Source organism: Corvus kubaryi, unplaced genomic scaffold, assembly GCF_017639235.1.
Source record: "Corvus kubaryi isolate FWS band 111438036 unplaced genomic scaffold, C.kubaryi_AGA036_p1.0 37354, whole genome shotgun sequence".
Taxonomy (NCBI): Eukaryota; Metazoa; Chordata; class Aves; order Passeriformes; family Corvidae; genus Corvus; species Corvus kubaryi.
Genome location: NW_024581116.1, coordinates 13,235,898 through 13,255,387, shown reverse-complemented (window position 1 = coordinate 13,255,387; position 19,490 = coordinate 13,235,898). Strand labels below are relative to the sequence as shown.

General features: G+C 47.3%; 1 protein-coding gene across 1 annotated transcript; it reads left to right on the top strand.

Moving 5' to 3' along the window:
• Positions 1–20: 20 nt before the first annotated feature.
• KLF11 (Kruppel like factor 11) lies at positions 21–15,035 on the top strand. The gene is made up of 4 exons (XM_042033025.1): positions 21–133; positions 2,733–2,987; positions 9,087–10,080; positions 12,105–15,035. Exons 1-4 carry the CDS (start codon positions 92–94, stop codon positions 12,407–12,409), a joined length of 1,596 nt encoding a protein of 531 aa, XP_041888959.1. The 5' UTR covers positions 21–91; the 3' UTR covers positions 12,410–15,035.
• The last annotated feature ends 4,455 nt before the right edge of the window (positions 15,036–19,490 follow it).

Below are 19,490 nucleotides of genomic sequence, written 5' to 3'. Positions count from 1 at the left end.
TGCCGCCGCTGCCGCCGCTGCGTGCGCGCTGCTGCCGCCGCTGCCGCTCCCCGGGCGCACCGCTGCCATCGCCGCCCGCCCGAGCCGCGCCATGCACGGCTCGCCCTGCTCGGACATGGGAGATGCGCCCGCGGTGAGCACCGGCCGGGCGGACGGAGGGAGAGAAGGGAAGAGCGGGTGGCGGGGGTAGTACTGTACCCAGTACAGCCCGGGCACGTGCTCGGTGCCGGGCAGAGTGCGGGGACCGTCGCCACCTCAGCAGGGTCCGCTACTCGCCCTGCGGGGAGCGGCTTGGTCGGTCAGCGGGGACGGGGTGGCTGTGCCAGGGCAGAGCCCTCAGCAGCGGGTGTTGCTCCGGTCACCTGCCGGGAATGGGGGTCGCCCTCCCGAAGCGACCGTGTGGGGGTGGCGGCAGGGTGGGAGGTGCCCTCCGCCTCCTCCTCCTCTTTCCCTTCGCGCCATCCTCCCCTCGGCGGCACCGCCCGGCCGGGGGCCGCGGCTGTGGGGAGGGGAGCGGGCGGGGGCGAACGCGGCTCTTGCGGGCGGAGGCGCTGCCGTGCGGCGTGACCCGCGCTGCCCGCACGGCACTGCCCGCCCGTTCCCCTTGCACCCTCACTACCCGCACGTCCTTGCTCGCTGCTCCCAATTGCCCGGGAGCGACCCGCCCTGCCCGCATCTCCCTGCCCGCCCGCCATGCTCCCTGCCCGTGCCCCATCCTTCCCGCCAGCGACCCGCCCTGCCCGTCCCCATCCTGCCCACAGCCCGTGCTACCCTCGCCTCCTGCCCGTCCCCATCCTGCCCGTCCCCATCCTGCCCACAGCCCGTGCTACCCTCGCCTCCTGCCCGTCCCCATCCTGCCCACAGCCCGTGCTACCCGCGCCTCCTGCCCGTCCCCATCCTGCCCACAGCCCGTGCTACCCGCGCCTCCTGCCCGTCCCCATCCTGCCCACAGCCCGTGCTACCCGCGCCTCCTGCCCGTCCCCATCCTGCCTGCAGCCCGCGCACGTAGTTCCCGGCGGGGTGATGTGAGGACAGGCGCCCGGCGCGGCTGCCCATTTCCCTGGCAGCAGCCGGGGAGCCCGGGCTGCAGCGCTCGTCTGCAGAAAGAGCTTTTTTTGTGAGGATTTTTTTTGGATTTCGGGTTTTTTTTGAGGAAGCGAGGCACTTTTTTTTTTTTTCCACATTTCTTTACGGAAAGCTACTCGTCTGAAACATAAGGTTGGAAAAAATAAACCCGCTGTTTGCAGGCGCACTTAGAGGAACACTGGCAGACTCAGCTCAGTGCAGAGCGTCGCCTGGCGTGGCCCCGGTGTGACAGCCGGTTGGGGTCCAGGCTTGCAGGCACAGATCGTGTTTTCCTCTAATTTTTCAATGGAAGATTATCGGTTTTTCAATGGGAATTCTTAGAAGTCTCTCTCCAAGCTGTTAATCACTTTTACCTCTTCCAAACCCCTGAATCTTGATATCTCCTGGTACCTCATGTTTTAGGTGAAAGTCCTCTATGAGTATGGTACCAACATTTTTGATCCATTATATTTAGCATGTTTGCTTCCACATCCCTAGAGTGTAGACAGTGTCACACAGCTTTACATCTTTGTGACACTGAATAAGGATTGAATAAGGATCATCCTACATTACTTAAGTCAGTAACAAAACTCATTGACTTAAGTGCTGTCACCCATTGAGAAGAATTCCTTCTAGGGCTTGAGGCCATGCTAATGGTGTGGTGTTGCCTTTTGAGTTAAAACCTTTTTCCTGCAGTATATAAACACTCTGTGTAACAGCAGTAGGCTCAAGAGGCTTGGTCCATGCTTCTGAATCCCAGCCTTCAAGTTAGTTGGTGTGTCTAAAGACTGGAAGAGTTTGGATGCCTAGTTTGAGACTGAGCTGGCGTGTGAGTAATAAACCACGAGTGCAGCATAGCTTTTGGAGCCACTGCCAAGCACTGTGAGAGCTTTATGAAGTTTGGATATCCTTTTGTAGAGAAGTCAAGTGTTTTGCATGCATACACATGCACGCACAAATACTCTGTGATGCTTGCAACTGGAAACAAGTCAGTGTGATTACATTTGTCTTCATGTTACTCAGAGTGCATTTAAGATACCTAGCACCTCTGTAGTATCAGACCTTTCTAAAGTACAATACAAATAGTTGCCACTGCACTTTGAAGACTATTTTCCTTCCATCCTTTCCCCATCCTGGCTTCCCTATTAAAAATAAGATTAAAGTTCTTTTGTGATGTGCAGTACTCCAAGTCAATGATCATACCTTAAAGCATCTTACTGACAGCTGAAATTTATTTTATAAATGTTTCCAGAATGAGATTAGTGCCAAATAGCAGTTGTCTTCTAAAGGATTCAGGAAACAGCCTTGTTTAAACAGGGTTGGAAGTCAGCATTTTCCTCTTTTTTGCTTGTGTGCAAGCATGGGATGTGTTTATTCAGAGCAGTGTAATCCAGGAAAGTAAGCTTGGAAATGTGAGCCACACACAGATACCTGTTCTTTTCCTGGAAAATCACACGTCTTCCTTTTTTTAACTTTTTTTTTTTTAAGAGAAGGGATTGTGGAGACAAGCTGCAGGGGGGAGAGTGAGAGTTGAGCCAGTTGGTAAAAGGCTTGCCATGGGCATGGGATCTGTTTCAGATGACCTTCATTGTGAGCAGACAGTGTGTGGGTGGTGTGGGCTTTGTATTCTGACTTGTCCTAATAGCCAGTAATGTGATTACACTCAGGTTGACATTGTGGACATCTATGAGTCTATCCGTGAACGGCAGCGTCATGACAGTGAGAGGTCTACCTGCAGCACCTTGGAGCAGAACGACATTGAAGCCGTTGAAGCCCTTGTTTGTATGAGCTCCTGGGGTCAAAGATCACAGAAAGGTGACATATTAAAGATAAGGCCCCTCACGCCCTTCTCAGATTCTGGGGATTTCACAATGCACGCCGAGGCTACGACTGAATTACCAAAGGACTATCTATCGACACTGGTAAGAAAAACATGAACACAAAATAAATATGCCCAACACCTGAATGCCACATCCGTGCAATGCTTTGACTTGGCTGGAAAAGATAGACTTGCTCAGGTGTCCCTTTGTGTGTGTGCACAGAGTAGTGAGGTGAACATGTTGAGTTTAGGGTTTTCTTTCTGTCTCTGGTTTAGCAAATATAGGGGGTTTTGTTAAATTTAGGTGTGAAAGCCTTTGCTGACAGGTTATTTGATTTGACAGGGATGTCAAGATGGCTGTTGTAGGTTTCTTGGAGCACTTTGAGTAAGAATGGCAGAGTGAGCCTTGGTGATTTGGCATCAACATATCTGCAAACACTGTATAAAAAAAGGCCCTTGACGACATTATGCTTCACTGGTCATTGTAAGAGAAAGTACACATTACCATTATGAAATAGGGAATTTAATTAGTTTCTGTACTATGTGTTTGTACATGTAGTCAGTTATTTCTCCAGACATTGGTCTATTCCAGCTGACTAATGTTGGTTGAATCCACTTTTTTTTTTTTCTTCTGTTTCAATTTATATTGCAACAAAAGTAGGTATTAAAAAATGGCTTGGTGTCATTAAGGTTTTAGATGGTTAAGGCCCATTTCAACCAGTAGGCTTCTAGTATGCCGCTGCCAGGAAAAAGGGGAATAATAGAGGAAAGAGGCTGAGATAAGAGCAGCCTGACAAGGAGCTGCCATAGTATCTCCTGCTGCTCAGTGTTGACACTGTCTCTTGAGCAGCACAGGAGATACCTTCCAGTGGTAAAGGAGGAAGGAGAGGTGATGCAGGAAGACAGCATAGAGAGAAGTGGATGAATAAGGAGGGAGAGAGCAGTTTCATTTGTCTTTATCTTAGAAGTAGCCATGAGATGATGAGGGAAAAGATCTAGGGCTTGCTGGGAGCTTGAAATGGAAAGGTACAGTATTGCTATCTATTGCTGGTCTGTTTATTCTGCTCATAGCCTCTTACAGCTGTGCCCATTCTGAGGGGGAAGGAACGAAAGACTGTAGTGCAGTGATTGCAGTGTTTTATGCAGGTTTACAACTGCCTCATTGCCTTCCTTTTATTAATATGCTTTTGAGCATCTTCAGAATGGCCATGAAATGAGGCAATGTAGTCTCCTGGTTTTGGCTGGGATAGAGTTAATTCTCTTCCTAGTAGCGGGCACAATGCTGTGTTTGTGATTTAGGATGAGAATCATGCTGGTAACACAGTGATGTTCTAGTTGTTGCTGAGCAGTGCTTACCCCAGGTCAAGGACTTTTCAGATTCCCATGCTCTGCCAGTGAGGAAGTGCACAAGAAGCTGGGAGGTAGCACGGCCAGGGCAGGTGATCTGAACTGCCTAGAGGGATATTCCATACCATAGAGTGTCATGCCCAGCATAAAAACTGGGATGACCAGTGCTGTTGGGAAGGACCTGGACATTGGTTAGTGGGTGGTGAGCAACTGTGCTGTGCACCACTTGTTTCTCTTGGGTTTTATTCTTCTCTCTTTATCTCCCTGTAATAATAATTACAATTGTTGTTAATATATTTTACTTTATTTCCGTTATTAACTTATTCTTATGTCAACACATGAGTTTTTTCTTTCTGATTCTCCTCCATGACAGATCTGACCAGAATGTTTTGAAACAAATTTGTTACCAGGATTCATTTTATTAGTTTAATAGTTGTTGATCACAGTGTTGAATTATTTGGTATCAGTTGTGTTATGTAACAGTTTACTTGCTGTGTATGTTTCCTCTTGTGTTGTGGTGTCATCTCTGGGGGCTGGGCTAAGGTTATAATTTTATTGCACTTCGTAACACTGGATTATGATAGCACAGAACTGCTGGCCTTGAAACTAATCTGGTTTTCATACTCTCAGCCCCTCTCTCATCACCTCTGTACTTGGGGAACCATCTATTAGAAACTGCTAATAATGGCATCTTTTACCTTTTTGCCTCAGAAAGCCAACCTGCGCAGAAGACACACACAGTCTTCCCCTTCTCCTCCAGGCATGGGAATTTTGAAAATTTTGAATATCCTTAGGATGTTGAAACCAGCATGGTCTGTGAATGACAAGGAACTGTGAACGTGGTTCAGGTCTTGTTTAGGGTTAAGCAACTGTTTGTGGCTGCTCAGACTGTGGCATCATGCACTGTGACTACTCAGACCCCAGCAAGGGATGATGCAGCTGAGCCAGAGGATGAGCTTGTGCCCTTATCAGTTGTCCTTGTACACAAGAAGAAATGGACATGAAAGTCAGCTCATTTAGTAAAGGGGGATGAAGCAGGGCCATCACAAAAACTGGAGGAAGAGGCAGAACAAAAGGTTCTGGATCCCTATCCCTGAGGGAGCTGTGGGATACGTGAAAAGGTTTCAGCTGCCATCCAGTTGTGCGCATTATCACCTGGCTGCTCCAATGGGGCTAGTAGTCTGGAATTAGGAGATAGGGAAGCCAAGCAGTTGGGATGACTTCCTAGGGAAGAGAGCATTGACAAGGTGATTGGAAAAATGACACAAGTCTTCAGCCTCTGGAGGCAATTCTGTCAAGTGCGAAGGAAAGGTATCCCTTCAGGAAAGAGATTATGTCACCCAGGCAGGTGGGCCACTGTGGGGAGAGATAACTGGTACCTGAGGGAATTAGCTGTACCAGAGGGGATTTCTTATGACATGAGCAAGGCACAGTCACCCACAGATCCAGATGAAGTCAGTGTGCACAACCCATGACTGAAATTTGAACCATTTGCCATGGACTGATCCAGTTCCGAAACACCTGCAATATATTGGTGATACCAATACAGCGCCAGAAGTTTTTGAGAAAGGGAAGACAGTAGTCCAAATCCCTCTGAGAGCTGCCATAAAACAAAGTAAGGTCCAGGAACCTGCACAGGAGATCCAGTTTTTAAGAATAAAATAGCAAGGTGGATGTCATCAGATCCCAATGGATTTGATTAGCAAAATAACAGCTACGTTTCTAGCAACTAGTAAGAAAAACACAACCTTTGGTAGGCATTGTGGGTTTTTGGAGAATGCACATTCCGAATTACAGTCTGATTGTCAGCCCTCTCTGTCAAGTGACCCAGAAGAAGGATGATTTCAAATGGGGCCCTGAACAACAACAAGCCTTTGAACAAATTAAACAGGAGATAATTCATGCAGAAAATTAACTCTGTCCCAGCCCTTTGGCCAGTCCAGGCAGGACAAGATACAAAAAATGTGCTCTACATTGCAGCCAAGGAGAATGGTCCTACCTGGAACCTCTGGCAGAAGGCACCATGCGAGAATTGGGTCAACCTCTAGGATTTTGGAGTCAGGAGTACAGAGGATCTGAAGCCTGCTGTACTCCAACTGTAAAAGAGATACTGGCAGCTTGCGAAGAGGTTCCAGCTGCTTTGGGAGTGATTGGTACTGAAGCACAGCTCCCCCTCGCTTCCTGACTGCCGGTGCTGGGCTGGGTGTGCAAAGGATGGGTCTTGCACATCATGTAGCTGATGCTGTGTGGAGTCAGTGGGTCTTGCTGGCTACACTGGGAGCTCAAATTGGAAACCCCAGTCATCGTGATTACTTCGAAGACTCCTGAGACTGGCCAGAGAGCAGAGATTCCAGGATGCCACCTGAGGAGGAGGTGACATGAGCTGAAGAGACTCTATTGTGTAATAAGATATCAAAAAATCAGAAACAATATGCCTTGTTTGATGACTCCTGCTGTATTGTAGGAAAGCACTGGAGATGCAAAGTTTCTGTATGGAGTATCCTACAAAAAATTACAGAAACTGCTCGAGGAGAAGGTGAATCGAGTCAGTTTGCAGAGGTGAAAACTGGCTTTAGACACTGCTGAACAAGAAGAACAGCCAGTGCTTTATCTCTGTACTGATTCACGGGTGGTGGCAAATGCCCTGTGATGGTGGTTGCAGTGATGGAAGCAGAGCAGAGGTAAACCCATCTGGGCTGCGGCCTTGTGGCAAGATACTGCTGCCTGGGTGGAGACCCTGGCTGGGAAGGTACATCACATAGATGCTCATGTACCCAAGAGCTGGGCCACTGAGGAACATCAGAACAACCAACAGGTGGATCAGGCTGCTAAAATTGAAATGGCTCAGGTGGATCTGGATTGGCAGCACAAGAGTGAATTACTTATTTCCTGGTGAGCTCATGGCATCGGAGGCCATCAAGGAAGAAATGCAACATGTAGATGGGATGATGATCGAGGGGTGCACTTGACCATGGACACTGTTGTAGGGCTATCCATAACTGTGAAACATACATTTCAGTTACTCAAGCTGAGCAGTTTAAAGTCTCTTTGGTGGGGAGGACAATTGCTGAAATAATATATGGGGAGACCTGGCAGATGGACTCTATCACACTCCCACAAACCCACTAAGGCAAGCACCGTGTGCTTATGATGGTGGTAGCAACCACTGGATAAGTGGAAACCTATCCCACGCCCCATGCCACCACCTGGAGCACTGTCCTGGGCCTTGGAAAGCAAGTCTTACGGCAACATGGCACCCCAGAAAGAATTGAGCCAGACAAGGGGACTCATTTCCAAAACAACCTCATAGACACCTGGATTGAAGAGCATGGCATTGAGTGGGTTTATCACATCCCTATCATGCACCAGTCTCCAGGAAAATGGAATCATGGAATAGACTCTTACTGAGAGCAGTGGGTGGTGGGACCTTCAAACAATGGGATACACGTTTAGCAAAGGCCACCTGGGCAGTCAGCACTAGAGGATCTGCCAGCTGGGCCAGCTGTGCCCAAGCAAAACTTTTACATACTGTGGAAGGGGGATAAAGTCCCTGTAGTGCACAGAAAAAAGATTCTGGGGAAAACAATCTGGGTTATTCCTGTGTCAGGCAGTGACAAACCCATCCATGGATTGCTTTTGCCCAAGGACCTGGGTGCGCTTGGTGGGTAATGTGGGAGGATAGGGAAGTCCAGAGTTTGCTTCCAAGGGATGTGGATTGTATGAGAATAGCCAGTGATGTGGATTGTATGATGTTAGTTGCCATATAACACTCATGTCACTGACTGCTGAGGTGGCTACGTGCAACATCGAGAGTATTACGGTAGGAATCACCCAGATTAAGGAAGACCAGGCTTCGATGAAACTGGACAAACACAGCAATGGAATGAGAGCTGACTTCAGCAGGCAGCAATCCTGCCTAACACACCATTTTTCCTGTCCTAAAGGGACTGCTATGAGATGGAGCCCAAAGTGATGCATAAGTGAACTCAACAGATGTTTTAGTGGGATGGCCCACAGACTAAGGGAATGATACCTGTATCAAAAGACAGAAAAAGTGATGGTGGTTAATTGGGATGTATTGAAAAGCGTGGGCATGGTATAAATGGCATAGAATATGGGGTGGGTATTGTCCTGTTTTCAGCTGGGATAGAGTTAATTTTCATCCTAGTAGCTGGTACAGTGCTGTATTTGGGATTTAAGATGAGAATAGTGCCACATATTGATAACACACTGATGTTTTAGGGTAAGCACTGCTCAGTAACAATTAAGTCAAGGACTTCTCAGTGTTTCCAGCTCTGCCAGTGAGGAGGAGAAGCTGTGAGAGAGCATGGGTAGGACACTGCGGACCAAACTGGCCAAAGGGATATTGCGTACCACAGAGCATCATATTCAAGTGTATAAACTGGAGGGAGTTGGCCAGAAGGGGCCGATCACCACTTGGGGCCAGGCCAGGTGTGTGGTGAACAGTTGCACTGCATATCATTTGTTTCTCTTGGGCTTTATTTCTCTCTCTCTCTTTTTGTTATCTCCCTTTTTATTGCAATTAGTATTTTTATTATTGCATTTTCCTGTATTTGAATTATTAACTTGTTCTTATCTCAACCCATAGGTTTTACCTTTTTCTGATTCTCCTTCCCATCCATCTGGGGGTGGAGGATGAGTGACTGAGTGGCTTCATGGGACTTGGTTGCCATCTGGGATTAAACCACTGCAGTATACTTTAATCACTTTGTCCTAAGAGGCATATTCTGAGATGCTGGGGGAGGGGTTGTAATTTTACTTTTCAGAGTAAAGATAGGGGAAAACTGTGCTATGGAATTACACTGATCCATGCTGGTGTGGGGTTTTTTTGCAGTGCATGACTCCTCCGCACAGCCCTGACTTCGTGGAGATGTCGGCAGCTACGCTCCTCTCCTCACAAGTCACTTACTCCAAACCAAGGACTGTCATGGCAAACACAGCTGCCTGCTCAGTCACATCAGCGACCGGTGCCTCTCCCATAACCAAGCCATCTGTTCTCAGTGTGGGGCAACAGTGCAGTCAGAAGCCAGCGATCTCTGAATCCTGCGCACCTCAGCCTTGCAAGGCCATGGCAACAAGTGTCATACGTCACACAGGTGATAGTTCTGCTTACCATCACATTCCTGCTGCGCAAGAGAAAACAAAGGTAACTTCAGGCTACAGCACTTCCAGAGATTGGTATGGAGTGGATGACCGAAAACATTCCAGACTGCCACAGGACATGTGTGCTGCGGATGATTTAATCAACAAAACCTCTCCAGTACATCAGCCTTATGCACATGACTCCAGTGATATTGTGACCAATAAAGGGCAACTACCAGTCCGGCCTGTTTCGCCGCAAACCCACTTACCAAAGAATTGTGAGAGTGACTTGCAAAAAAGAGCTACCCCAGTGACACCTGCCCCTGTCTCAAGCCCCCAGGTTCTCTGTCAAATGATCCCTTTAAATGGACAAAGCAGCATGATCAATGCGTATGTCAAGCCTTCAACTCCAGCACTCTCAACTCCCATGAAGCCTATTTTACCGCAGACAGCCCCGCTCTCCCAGCCTGTACTCATGGGACCTTCTGTGCCTCAGGGGACTGTGATGTTGGTTCTTCCGCAGCCCGCTGTCACGCAGACACCGCAGTGCCCGCAGACCGTGGTGACTGTTGGCAGCACCAAGTTACTGCCCCTCGCTCCCGCTCCCATGTTCATCGCTTCTGGCCAGACCTGCGCCCCCCAGCTGGACTTCTCCAGGCGGAGGAATTACGTTTGTGACTTCCCTGGGTGCAAGAAAACCTATTTCAAAAGTTCCCACCTCAAAGCGCACCTTCGCACCCACACTGGTGCGTACGAGAGGGCTCTGGCACTGCTTGTGTTGGGATGCTGAAATGCACGTTTTTTGTGGGAGGGGGGTGGGAAAGGGAAGAAGCAGGTGGCAGGGAAGCTTCTGCTCGTATCAGGGATGGAAGGAATGTTCATTCTCTGTGGACAAGCAAAACAAGACATACTTTGTTCTCAGACCTCAGCTGACCTTGTAGTGTTAGCTGAATTTCACAGGCTTTAGCTGGAGTGAAGCTTTGCTGTCTGTGTGTGTGTGTTTAGATGTAAGTGGAATCCTGCCATCTGGACTAGATTGAAATGAATTCTGCGAGTCCCTTGTTTTGGGGCATGGAAAGGTCTGGTGTAAGCAAAGCATAGTACAGGTAGTTGGTTTTAATTGTTACATGAGTAAAAGAAAAGGGAAACTCAGAAGCTGCCTTTTTTTGTTGTTGTTGTTTTTTGGTTTTGTGTGGGTTTGGTTGGTTGGTTTTTTTGGTTTGTTTTTTTTTTTTGTTCCCCCAGAGTTTTGTTTAGGCTAAATGGGAATGCACTGAGATTTTGGGCTGCTGTGTTAGGAAGTATAGCTGCCACAGGAATGTAACTGTTTATTCAGTTACAGAAGGGAATTTTAGAGGTAAATGGAAATTAATTGTTATTAATATGAACTGATTTGCTCCATAAAATTTGGTCAGTGTGGAAACAGTATACATGTGTTTTACTTACACTTTTCCTGGTTCCATGATCTTGTTAAATTAAAACTAACTTTGACTTCTCAGGGATTATTTTTGGTGTTGAAGGATAGGCATAGTGGGAGATTGGTACAGGATAGTTCTGTCTATTTTTGGTTTTCCTTGACTTTTTTCCCCTACCTGCTGTGATCAGTCACTGGTTTATTGGATGTCAGCTTGTGTGATGGGATTTGCATTAGTTTGCCAGCTTGTCTTTACAGTTCCTTTGAGGAAAGAGCTTAACCTCTACATGAAGCTGATAATTCTTGTAAACCATAGTTCAGAAGTAGAATGATGCTTCTGTTTCTGGCTTGAGAGGCTGCTGAATTAAACCTGGTGCTCCAGGATAAACAGACTATCAGCAAGTGCCTCGCTTTGTGCACATATGGGTGCTGATCCATAGGGAGCCTGTGTGTGTCCCTGTATCATCATTAAGACATCAATGGGAGGTGAAACACACTGACCCCTCGCTAGCCAGTTCACATTACAGGATCAGGAGGAAGAGTAGTTCAGCTTTCTTATTCTACCTTTCCCCTGCATGCTGACTAGCTAGGTGAGAGCACATCCAGCAGACACAGACTTTTCTCTCAACACCTGAAATATGAACACTCCTATGGGGCTTCTTTTCTGCAGGCCCCTTGTCTTCCGCTCCAAAGTGTCCCCATAAATTTGGGCCATGTGGTAGATGCTTATCTGGAGCTCTGTAGGAGTTGCAGGCAGTAGTTGCAGTTGTGGTTGTTCAGGACAGGTGGGATGTTCAGCAGTAGCCCAGGATGAGCAGCAGCTGATGTGGGCAGCCTTGCTGACTGCTGCCATCACTGGTCTGTGGTCCTGAGCTGGCAGGACAGGCTGTGCCTCAGGACTGCTTGCTGGGGTGTGTTTGCGTGCGGGACTGGATGACTGGAGCAGCAGGACCCTGAGGCTCCATTCCAGGCTTCCTGTTTGCCTGCAGTATTTGTGGATGACATGCTGCAGCCATAGAGATGTGGAGACACAGGGATGGGGGAAGGGGCTTGCTTCTAGTTTAGTCAGTGGATAAGGCATCTTTATGAAGGATCTGTATCTTTAAACTGGGATTTTGGACAACTGAAAAACCAGACTTGATTAAAGAACACTTAAAGAGATACAAGGGAATAAGTAGAAACGGTACCTATTATTTTTCTCTGGAACAGAAATTGAGCTTAAGCTTGTGTTGACTGCACACATGAGCAGTTCTGTGAAACTTGTTGGTTTTTTCAAGGCAGGTTTTAAGTTAGTTCTTTGATAAAACTGCAGCACAGCTTCTCAAAAGTAACACGGGCTTCCTTTATGTCCTGCAGGAGAAAAACCTTTCAGCTGCAACTGGGATGGCTGTGACAAGAAGTTTGCCCGCTCGGATGAACTGTCACGGCACCGCAGAACGCACACGGGGGAGAAGAAGTTCGCCTGTCCCGTGTGCGAGCGCCGCTTCATGCGCAGCGACCACCTGACGAAGCACACCCGCCGCCACATGACCACCAAGAAAACCCCCAGCTGGCAGACAGAGGTTGGCAAACTCAGCAGAATTGCCACAGCAGAGAAACCCAAGAGCAGCAGCGCTCTGAGTATGCTCATCCCCGTGCCATCACCTGTCTGCCAGGGCTAGAGTGAAGAAGCACCTTCTCTGCAAACTTTGTGAAGATCAGGAAGAGCTCCAATGGCAACAACAGAACGGGCAATGGTTTTTGTTTTCCCCATGTTTGTGCGTACTTTAGTTTCCTGCAGTTTAGGTCCTCTGTTGATAGTGCTATGTGAGAAATCTGTCATATTTCCTCATCCCTTCCCTGTTTGTTTTTTTCAGTACTTGGGCAATTGCAATCACCAGCACTTCAGGAAAGTAGAACTCTTTGGAAATTATTTTGGCAATAGGTTAAAAAAAGTTACTTGTAATGCTTGCTGTTAATATTTTGATGGACAGTAAAACAGGGTGGTTTTTAATTTTTATACTACTATTTTCTATACCAAATATATTTTCTATTTGTTCATTTTGGTCTTGTTATGCAGGCAAATTACCTGCATTAGTAGGGCTGTGCTGGATGAGACCCAGAGTTTTGAAAACTCCTTTTCAGTAAACCTAAACAATTGCATTCAGACTGTTTTGTAAACACTTAGTATTTGGTAACTCCTACTGGTTGGTGTTTTCATACTTACAGCTCCTGATCCTGCAATAGGCTAGTGACATTGCACCCTCTTATGCAGGTGACATTGGAGATCAAAGTGCATCAGTCATTTTTAAAACAAACCAAACCAGAACGACTTAATTTGAGAATACAAGTGTTGAAATCCTCAACATTTTATGAATTCATACCCTTTGCAAGTAGAAGCCGGTGTGGCTTTTGGTAGAAGCACTCCTGAGTCCACACTCCACTGGAGCAAAGTTTGGAGGAGCCAGACTGCTCTGATGGAGGTAGAAGCACAAACACTGTTTAGAAATTTTGACACTAAAATTATGCTTTATTTCTGGTCCTATAAAGCAACATATCAAAGTAAACTGAAAAATGCAAAAATGGCAAGATAGCCCATGAAAAATTAGTGGGTCTCTATATTTTTCTGAGTAGAGGAGAAATAGAAAATTAAAGGGTTTTTTTGTATTGTGGATGCTTGTGCACCTTATATGAAATTGTTCAAGGCTTTCTTTTACCTGTATCAAAGCACCAGAGGAAGTACTAATTGTGTCCTGAGTTAAGAAATAGCCACCATGTCAACTTGATGATGCTCTTCATGTGGCCTTATACTTCTCCATAGTACTTTGTATAAAATCACCCTTTTCTATTAAACAATACGCTCTCCCTGTTGAATGGATTTTCTTTTACACAAAGTGTAATGCTAGTTGAGAAGTGGAAGCAGTGGCTGCAGGAGTGCTGTGTTGTACTGGCATGGTATGAGTAACAAAATGCCCGTAGCACAATTGGACTGCTCCATTCCCCTGGTGCGGAAGGAGTGCGTATGTCCTGTAGCAGAGCTGACAGGAGAGCAAAGCACCAGGTGTTTTGCTGAGAGGCAGCTCCCCACTGAATTAAATATTTCTGGAGTGCTTACTTTCTGGACTCTTCTGCCTTCAGCCACTCCTGCACTGAGGCTTAATTGAGCACTGAGGAGGATTGTTCTTCCTGTATGCGTCAAATGTGGATACCTAGGAATGCACTGTCTCTTTTACTGCTTTGTTCTGAAATCCTGGTCTTGCTTCCCAGTGTGGGCACAGCATGGATCTCATCTGTGTAAGTGCTGACTTGCCGATCTCAGCTGGCACTCGCCTGGAATCGGCAGGGACCTGTTTCAGTTAAAGCTACTCATTATTTTTTACACTAAAGTCTGTAGTTATAATTAACAGTAGTAAGTTTTCAAACTGCACTAAATTGGAGTATTGTGCTAAGTGTACTGAAGTTTTTGTGCCTGACCTTTCAAAGGCCCACACCCTGTTCACTGACACGTGCTGTAATCCCACTGACCCCAGCGTACGTGCCAGTGAGTGTGTGTGTGGAGCTTGCTTTGGACTCTCCAAAGGGCTCAGCTGGAACCTCTTTTCCTGGTGAAGTGGATCCGTGTGGTGTTGCTGTTCTCTGTTGCTACCCAGTTTTCCGAGTTTCTGTGGTGAACAAAGAGATGTTGCTGCTCTTACTTTTTTGTTTGGTTTTTTTCTCAGAAATACCTTAGAACAAGAAGTCTGGCTTTTGGATGCTGTTTTTGCATGCTTTTAACCAGGGGAAGCATGTCCTGTCTCAGTTCAGTAGCCAGTTTAGTACTTCATTTTTTTACAGACTAACCATTTATGGTGCTCACCTGAGAAAACAGTTTGGAAACTCGTGTCATAATTATATAAATTGTCATGTTTGTTGCATCACGGGGGGGGAAACAGTGGACTGGAGAATACAGACTTTTAAAAAGTGTGTCATGTATGTGTGTCATGATGTGGAAAAGCAACTGCTCCCTCCTTGTTTGGGTGTACCTGGCCTGCAATTCCTGGCAGCCCATTCTGGGATGTGTGGATTGTTCTCTTGTGGATGTGCATGAATAGCTGTGCCGTGGTGTGGCTGTGTCTGCTCTGTCTGTTCCTTCCTGCTGTGTAAGGGTTATTTATGGATTAAGCATGACTGGCATAGCTGCTGTCTTTGCACTTTACTGCCTGAACTCTATCGTTCAGTCTTTTTATTTTGAGCCTATATTTTAAGGAAATGGAACTGCATTTTTGTACGTGTTTTTAACTTTTATTAAATAAAATGTATGTAACGTGACTGGTTTTAAGTCATAAAAAAATCATGAATTTTCAGGTTTCATAGGCGTCCACTCCAGAACTATGTGAATCTTCAGTATTAGGTTGTATGTCTAGGCCAGTGGAAGACTTTGGAGCTTGCTAGTTCACTTATCTGTAAAGGCAGGATTTTTTGGATCCTGTTGGGTGACCAGTGCTCGCTCGATTATGACTTTACACCACTCGTCTCGTGTATTTGGTAGAAGGTGCACACCCCCACCAGGGCTTGAGGCGTCTCTGTGCTCTCTGGGAACAAGAGTTCCCAGCTCCACACCGCTTCCAGCCCAGCCTCCAGCAGCTGTCAGCAGAAGGGATGTGCTGGGTGCTGCTCTGGTGGTGTTGCAAGCTGTGCATGTGGAGTGAATGCTGGAAATAAGGCAGAGATGAGAATTTAACTCAAAAGATGGCTGTGCTAGCCCCAGCTCTTCCTGCTCTGGTGGGGAAGTGGCTCTGGCAGGCTGGGTGTTGCCTCCCAGTCTCAGCTGGGAAGGAGGTGTCCAGAGATGGGACAGCAGCAGCAAATACCTACATTTTTCTGCTGTTTCCCTCTGACCAGTTCCTGAGCTGCAGAAAGTGTTTCAGCAGGAAGGGAGAAGGTGTAATGATTCCAGCTTTTTTCACAGCCTTTCACTGCAAGGTGGCTCAGTCTCTGCAGGCAGAGCCCTCAGAGCTACCTGGGAGCAGTGACTCAAGGTTTTGTCCACAGAAGAGCACATTGTTCTTGCAAGTGTGAGGAAGGTGGAAAGAGAAGATCTCATGGATGGTTCTGCTTACTTGTCAGGAGAACAACTGGAAGGGAAAGCTTAGGTGCAGGTTCAATACTCTGGCAGAATAGCACAAATTCTTCAAAGAGCCCCTGGGCTCTGCAGCTTGCCACAATGCTTTTGTCTCCCAGGGGAAGATATCCTACCTGTCCCTACTGCTATTTTTCAAGGAAGATTTTTCTGAGCATCCAATTATATCCCTAAGAATACTTGGGGTTTTTTTTTGCTGATTTTTATTTTGTTTCCCTGGCTGTTTGTATGAAACATGGCAATGGATTTCACAGTCTGTGGTCACCTTTCTGCTTTTCCTTAGAACCAAGATGTGATCTGAGCTGTTCCGTGCAGCCAGGAGGTGCACTCAGAACACATCCTAATGGGGCTGGAGTCTGGAACAGCTTCATCTGCTGAGAGAAAACAGCCTGCACTCAAGGAAGCGTTCCCAACTGCCCCTTTGCTGACACAAGCATTGTTGAGGGCAAGTCTTTCTGTCTTGAAGCCATTCTAAATCCATGAAAAGAAATCATTTTCTTGAGGAAAATGCATTTGTGTTCAAACATGCCTGTTGGCTTAATGCTTCATTTTGCAGAGTGGCATTGCTTGTCACACACACCACCCTGCGTGGTTGTACACCAAACCTTGGGCTGAGCAGCAGCTTGAGTTGCCTTGCAAACCAACGAGCACAGATCCTCTTGAAGCCTGGACACTGGAAGAGTGAATCCAGTCTGATGCTGCAGAGGTGGCCTGTGCTGCACGCTTGGTGTGCTCCTCCCACTGAGGCCACAGCTCTGGCTAACTCTCCCTTTCCAGCTGTGAAAGCTGTACTCAACATCCTTCATCTGTCATCTCACGAGCTGAGTCCTGCCCCAGGACTGCCTCTGGCTTGAGTTCATCTGCAGGGGTAAATCTTCTGACTGGTTTTGAAGTTTAATCTGTGAGCCCATCTGCCTGTTTACCTTCCGTTCACGTCTGGCAAGGCAGCTTGAGGCAGGCAGGCTCTGGCTGTGAGAAGGCAAACTTCCATGCGTGCAGCAAGAGTAAATCATGACTCAAAACCCAGCAACCTGCAGGCCGAGGAAATGGTGAAGACAGTCCAGGAGGAAGCTGCAAAGCCTCAGCCATGTCTCACAGTCCAGGCTGTCCTGGGATTCCCTTTCCTGCAGCATGTTAGCACTGAGCCATTTTCTTTCCAGATTGCTTTCATCCTCTGTCAAATACAGTCTTCCTCATTTTCTGCTTCAGCCCTCCGGTGCAGGAGAAGGAAATTGATGGCTTTTATGTCCTGATGTGTGCAGAAGGCAATGGGCACATCTTAAACATGCAGAAAACTCACAAGAAAGGGAGCATACCCTTTCTTGGGAGAATTTGTCTTAGATGGGAAGAATGCCTTAGGTTTAATTGCCTTTCTTGTAGCATCTCTTGAGTTCAGAGCAACTTCTTTCTGTTGGTTATCAGTGCCCAGATTAACCCACTTCACCCTGTGCAAATAATTGCCATGACCTGTGTCCAGAGTGGGGCAAGGGGGAGCCCTGCTGTGGACGTAGTTTGTGCCAGGCAGCTGGTGCTACACCTCCCTGACAAATGTGGTGGGGAGCTCCATAAGATTCCTGTGGCACAGCTCCAGGCCTGTGGGCCCCTGTTGCCCCCTTGCAGCCCCCCTTGCTGGGGCGGGGGCTCTGTTTCAGCAAGGCTCTCTTGCTCCTTTTGGACTAGTGCAAAATGCAGCATGTAGCATTTGTCTTTGTTAGATGAATAATGTGATTTGGTTAAAAGCAGTGGCCTTTTCCTGGTTTATTAATGGAGATTAATAATGTCAGCTCAAAAACCATCGTCAGCTATCCTGTCTTATGCTGCAGGTATTGAATAGGAGGGCAGTTTCCAAAATGATGAATAGGAGACTCTCCAGAACCCTGCTTAATTCCAGCAAACTCTTTTAGGGGCAGGAAGTACTGGCAAGCTGAATAATTTTTTATCCTTCAAGCAGTTTTGATTTGATGGTGGTTATAAAGAAATACCATGAAAAGGAACTTTCCCATAATTCAGCTGGTAGGATGTCAGCATTCACTCCCTGAAATGAGGCAAAGTGATCTCTATAGTGCAACTGTCCTTTTTCTGAAAAAGCCATTAATTCAAGAAGTTTCTCCTGAAATCTGTCATGGGCACAGCTACTGCTTCCATACTATTATTTACCTACAAATGATCTAATGTCCTATTTTCCCTCAGCAAAGGGTGCACCAAAAGCAGAGTTACACTGACACCAGGTAAATTGAACTGTAATTGTGCCTTGCTGGGCACCAGCCCCACTGCCACTATCCCTTTCTGGCGTGCTGCTGGGTGCAGTATGACACGGGTGGAGGAGCAGAGTCCCCATCAGTTCTTGGGCAGACTGGGAACCTGGCTGGGTACCACCATCCTGTTCTGCATGGTATGAGAATAAGGCAGATGGCTGTGAGCTGTGTGTGCTGGCTGGCTCTGTGATCTGAGCTCAGTGCTGAGCACTCATCATTTCATGGCACAGGGGAAAGCCTGCCAAGACCATGCCACAGTTTGAGGTCCCTCCTTGCATCCCCAAACTTACTTCTTGCACCTTTTCCCTGGTGCAGTGACTGTCCCAGCTGCATCACTCCTTTCTGGACCTTCCTGTGTTCCTGCAGCTCCTCTTTTTCTGTTGGTGATGATGAAAATGTTATCTGTGAAACCCACTGCGCCTTTGTTCCAGGTACAGAAATGTGCTTGTATCTTGGTTATTTTAGAAACTCATTTTATAAAGCAGCTTTGCTGTGTTCAGTTGAGAGGGATTTTTTCGCAGCTTAACAGTATGTTCGGTTTAGGTGTTCTTTTTAATTAGCCAATTTCTGTAATTGTTAATACTTAGGCTTTCCTGTAGGAGAGCCTGACATGGGTTGTAGAGCTGTTACCTGGGCCAGTCACCAAGTGCAGCCTCACAGAGAGAAGCTCTGTGAGGGCAGGTAGGGCACATCCCTGGGGGCAGGCAGAGCTCTGGTCCCTGCCTGCTCCTGTCACAGCCTGGTCTGACAGCAGCGTGGCTTTCCTCTGGTTTGCTGTGTCATTGGAGACCACCCAAAACAGCAGCAATCCACTGGGCCTGCCCTCACGAAGGGGCAGCTGTGACTGAGCTCCTCGAAATATCTCCCCACATGTGCCAGAGACTCTGGGGACCTTGACGGAAGGTCTTAGTTGAAAGAATGAAATCCACATTGAAAGAAAATCTAAACCACTACAGTGAGTACCATGGTCCCCTGTGGTGCTGGGGTCACTGTTTCTTCTGCTCTCCACAGGCAGAGTCTGTTCATCCCAGTAGGTCTTTGAGAGCTGCTGAAAACTAACACAAGCTCTGGGAGATCTGCTGAGTGGACTCTTGACACATTGTAGAGAAACTGTGTTCCTGCCACAGCTCAGTGACATTAATAGGTCTAAAAATGACTGTTCCTGTGAATGAAGTGCTATTGTTCAAAACTGGATTATTTCCGAGGAGGGTTAGAGAGCCATTGCTCCAGAGGGCCCACCCAACTTCTAGCAATTCAAGGACATCTGCTCTCTACTCCAGCTATTTCTGGGCCACCAAGGTATCACAGAATCATAGAATGGCCTGGGATGGAAGGGACCTTTAGGATCATCTAGTCCCACCCCCTGCCATGGGCAGGACACCTTCCACT

What these genes read in the sequence shown, in the direction of transcription:
- KLF11 (XM_042033025.1), top strand. Translation starts at nt 92, where the DNA reads ATGCACGGCTCGCCCTGCTCGGACATGGGAGATGCGCCCGCG. An exon ending in ACATGGGAGATGCGCCCGCG is followed by an intron (nt 134 to 2,732) that starts GTGAGCACCGGC and finishes GATTACACTCAG; the next exon opens with GTTGACATTGTGGACATCTA. An exon ending in AGGACTATCTATCGACACTG is followed by an intron (nt 2,988 to 9,086) that starts GTAAGAAAAACA and finishes GTTTTTTTGCAG; the next exon opens with TGCATGACTCCTCCGCACAG.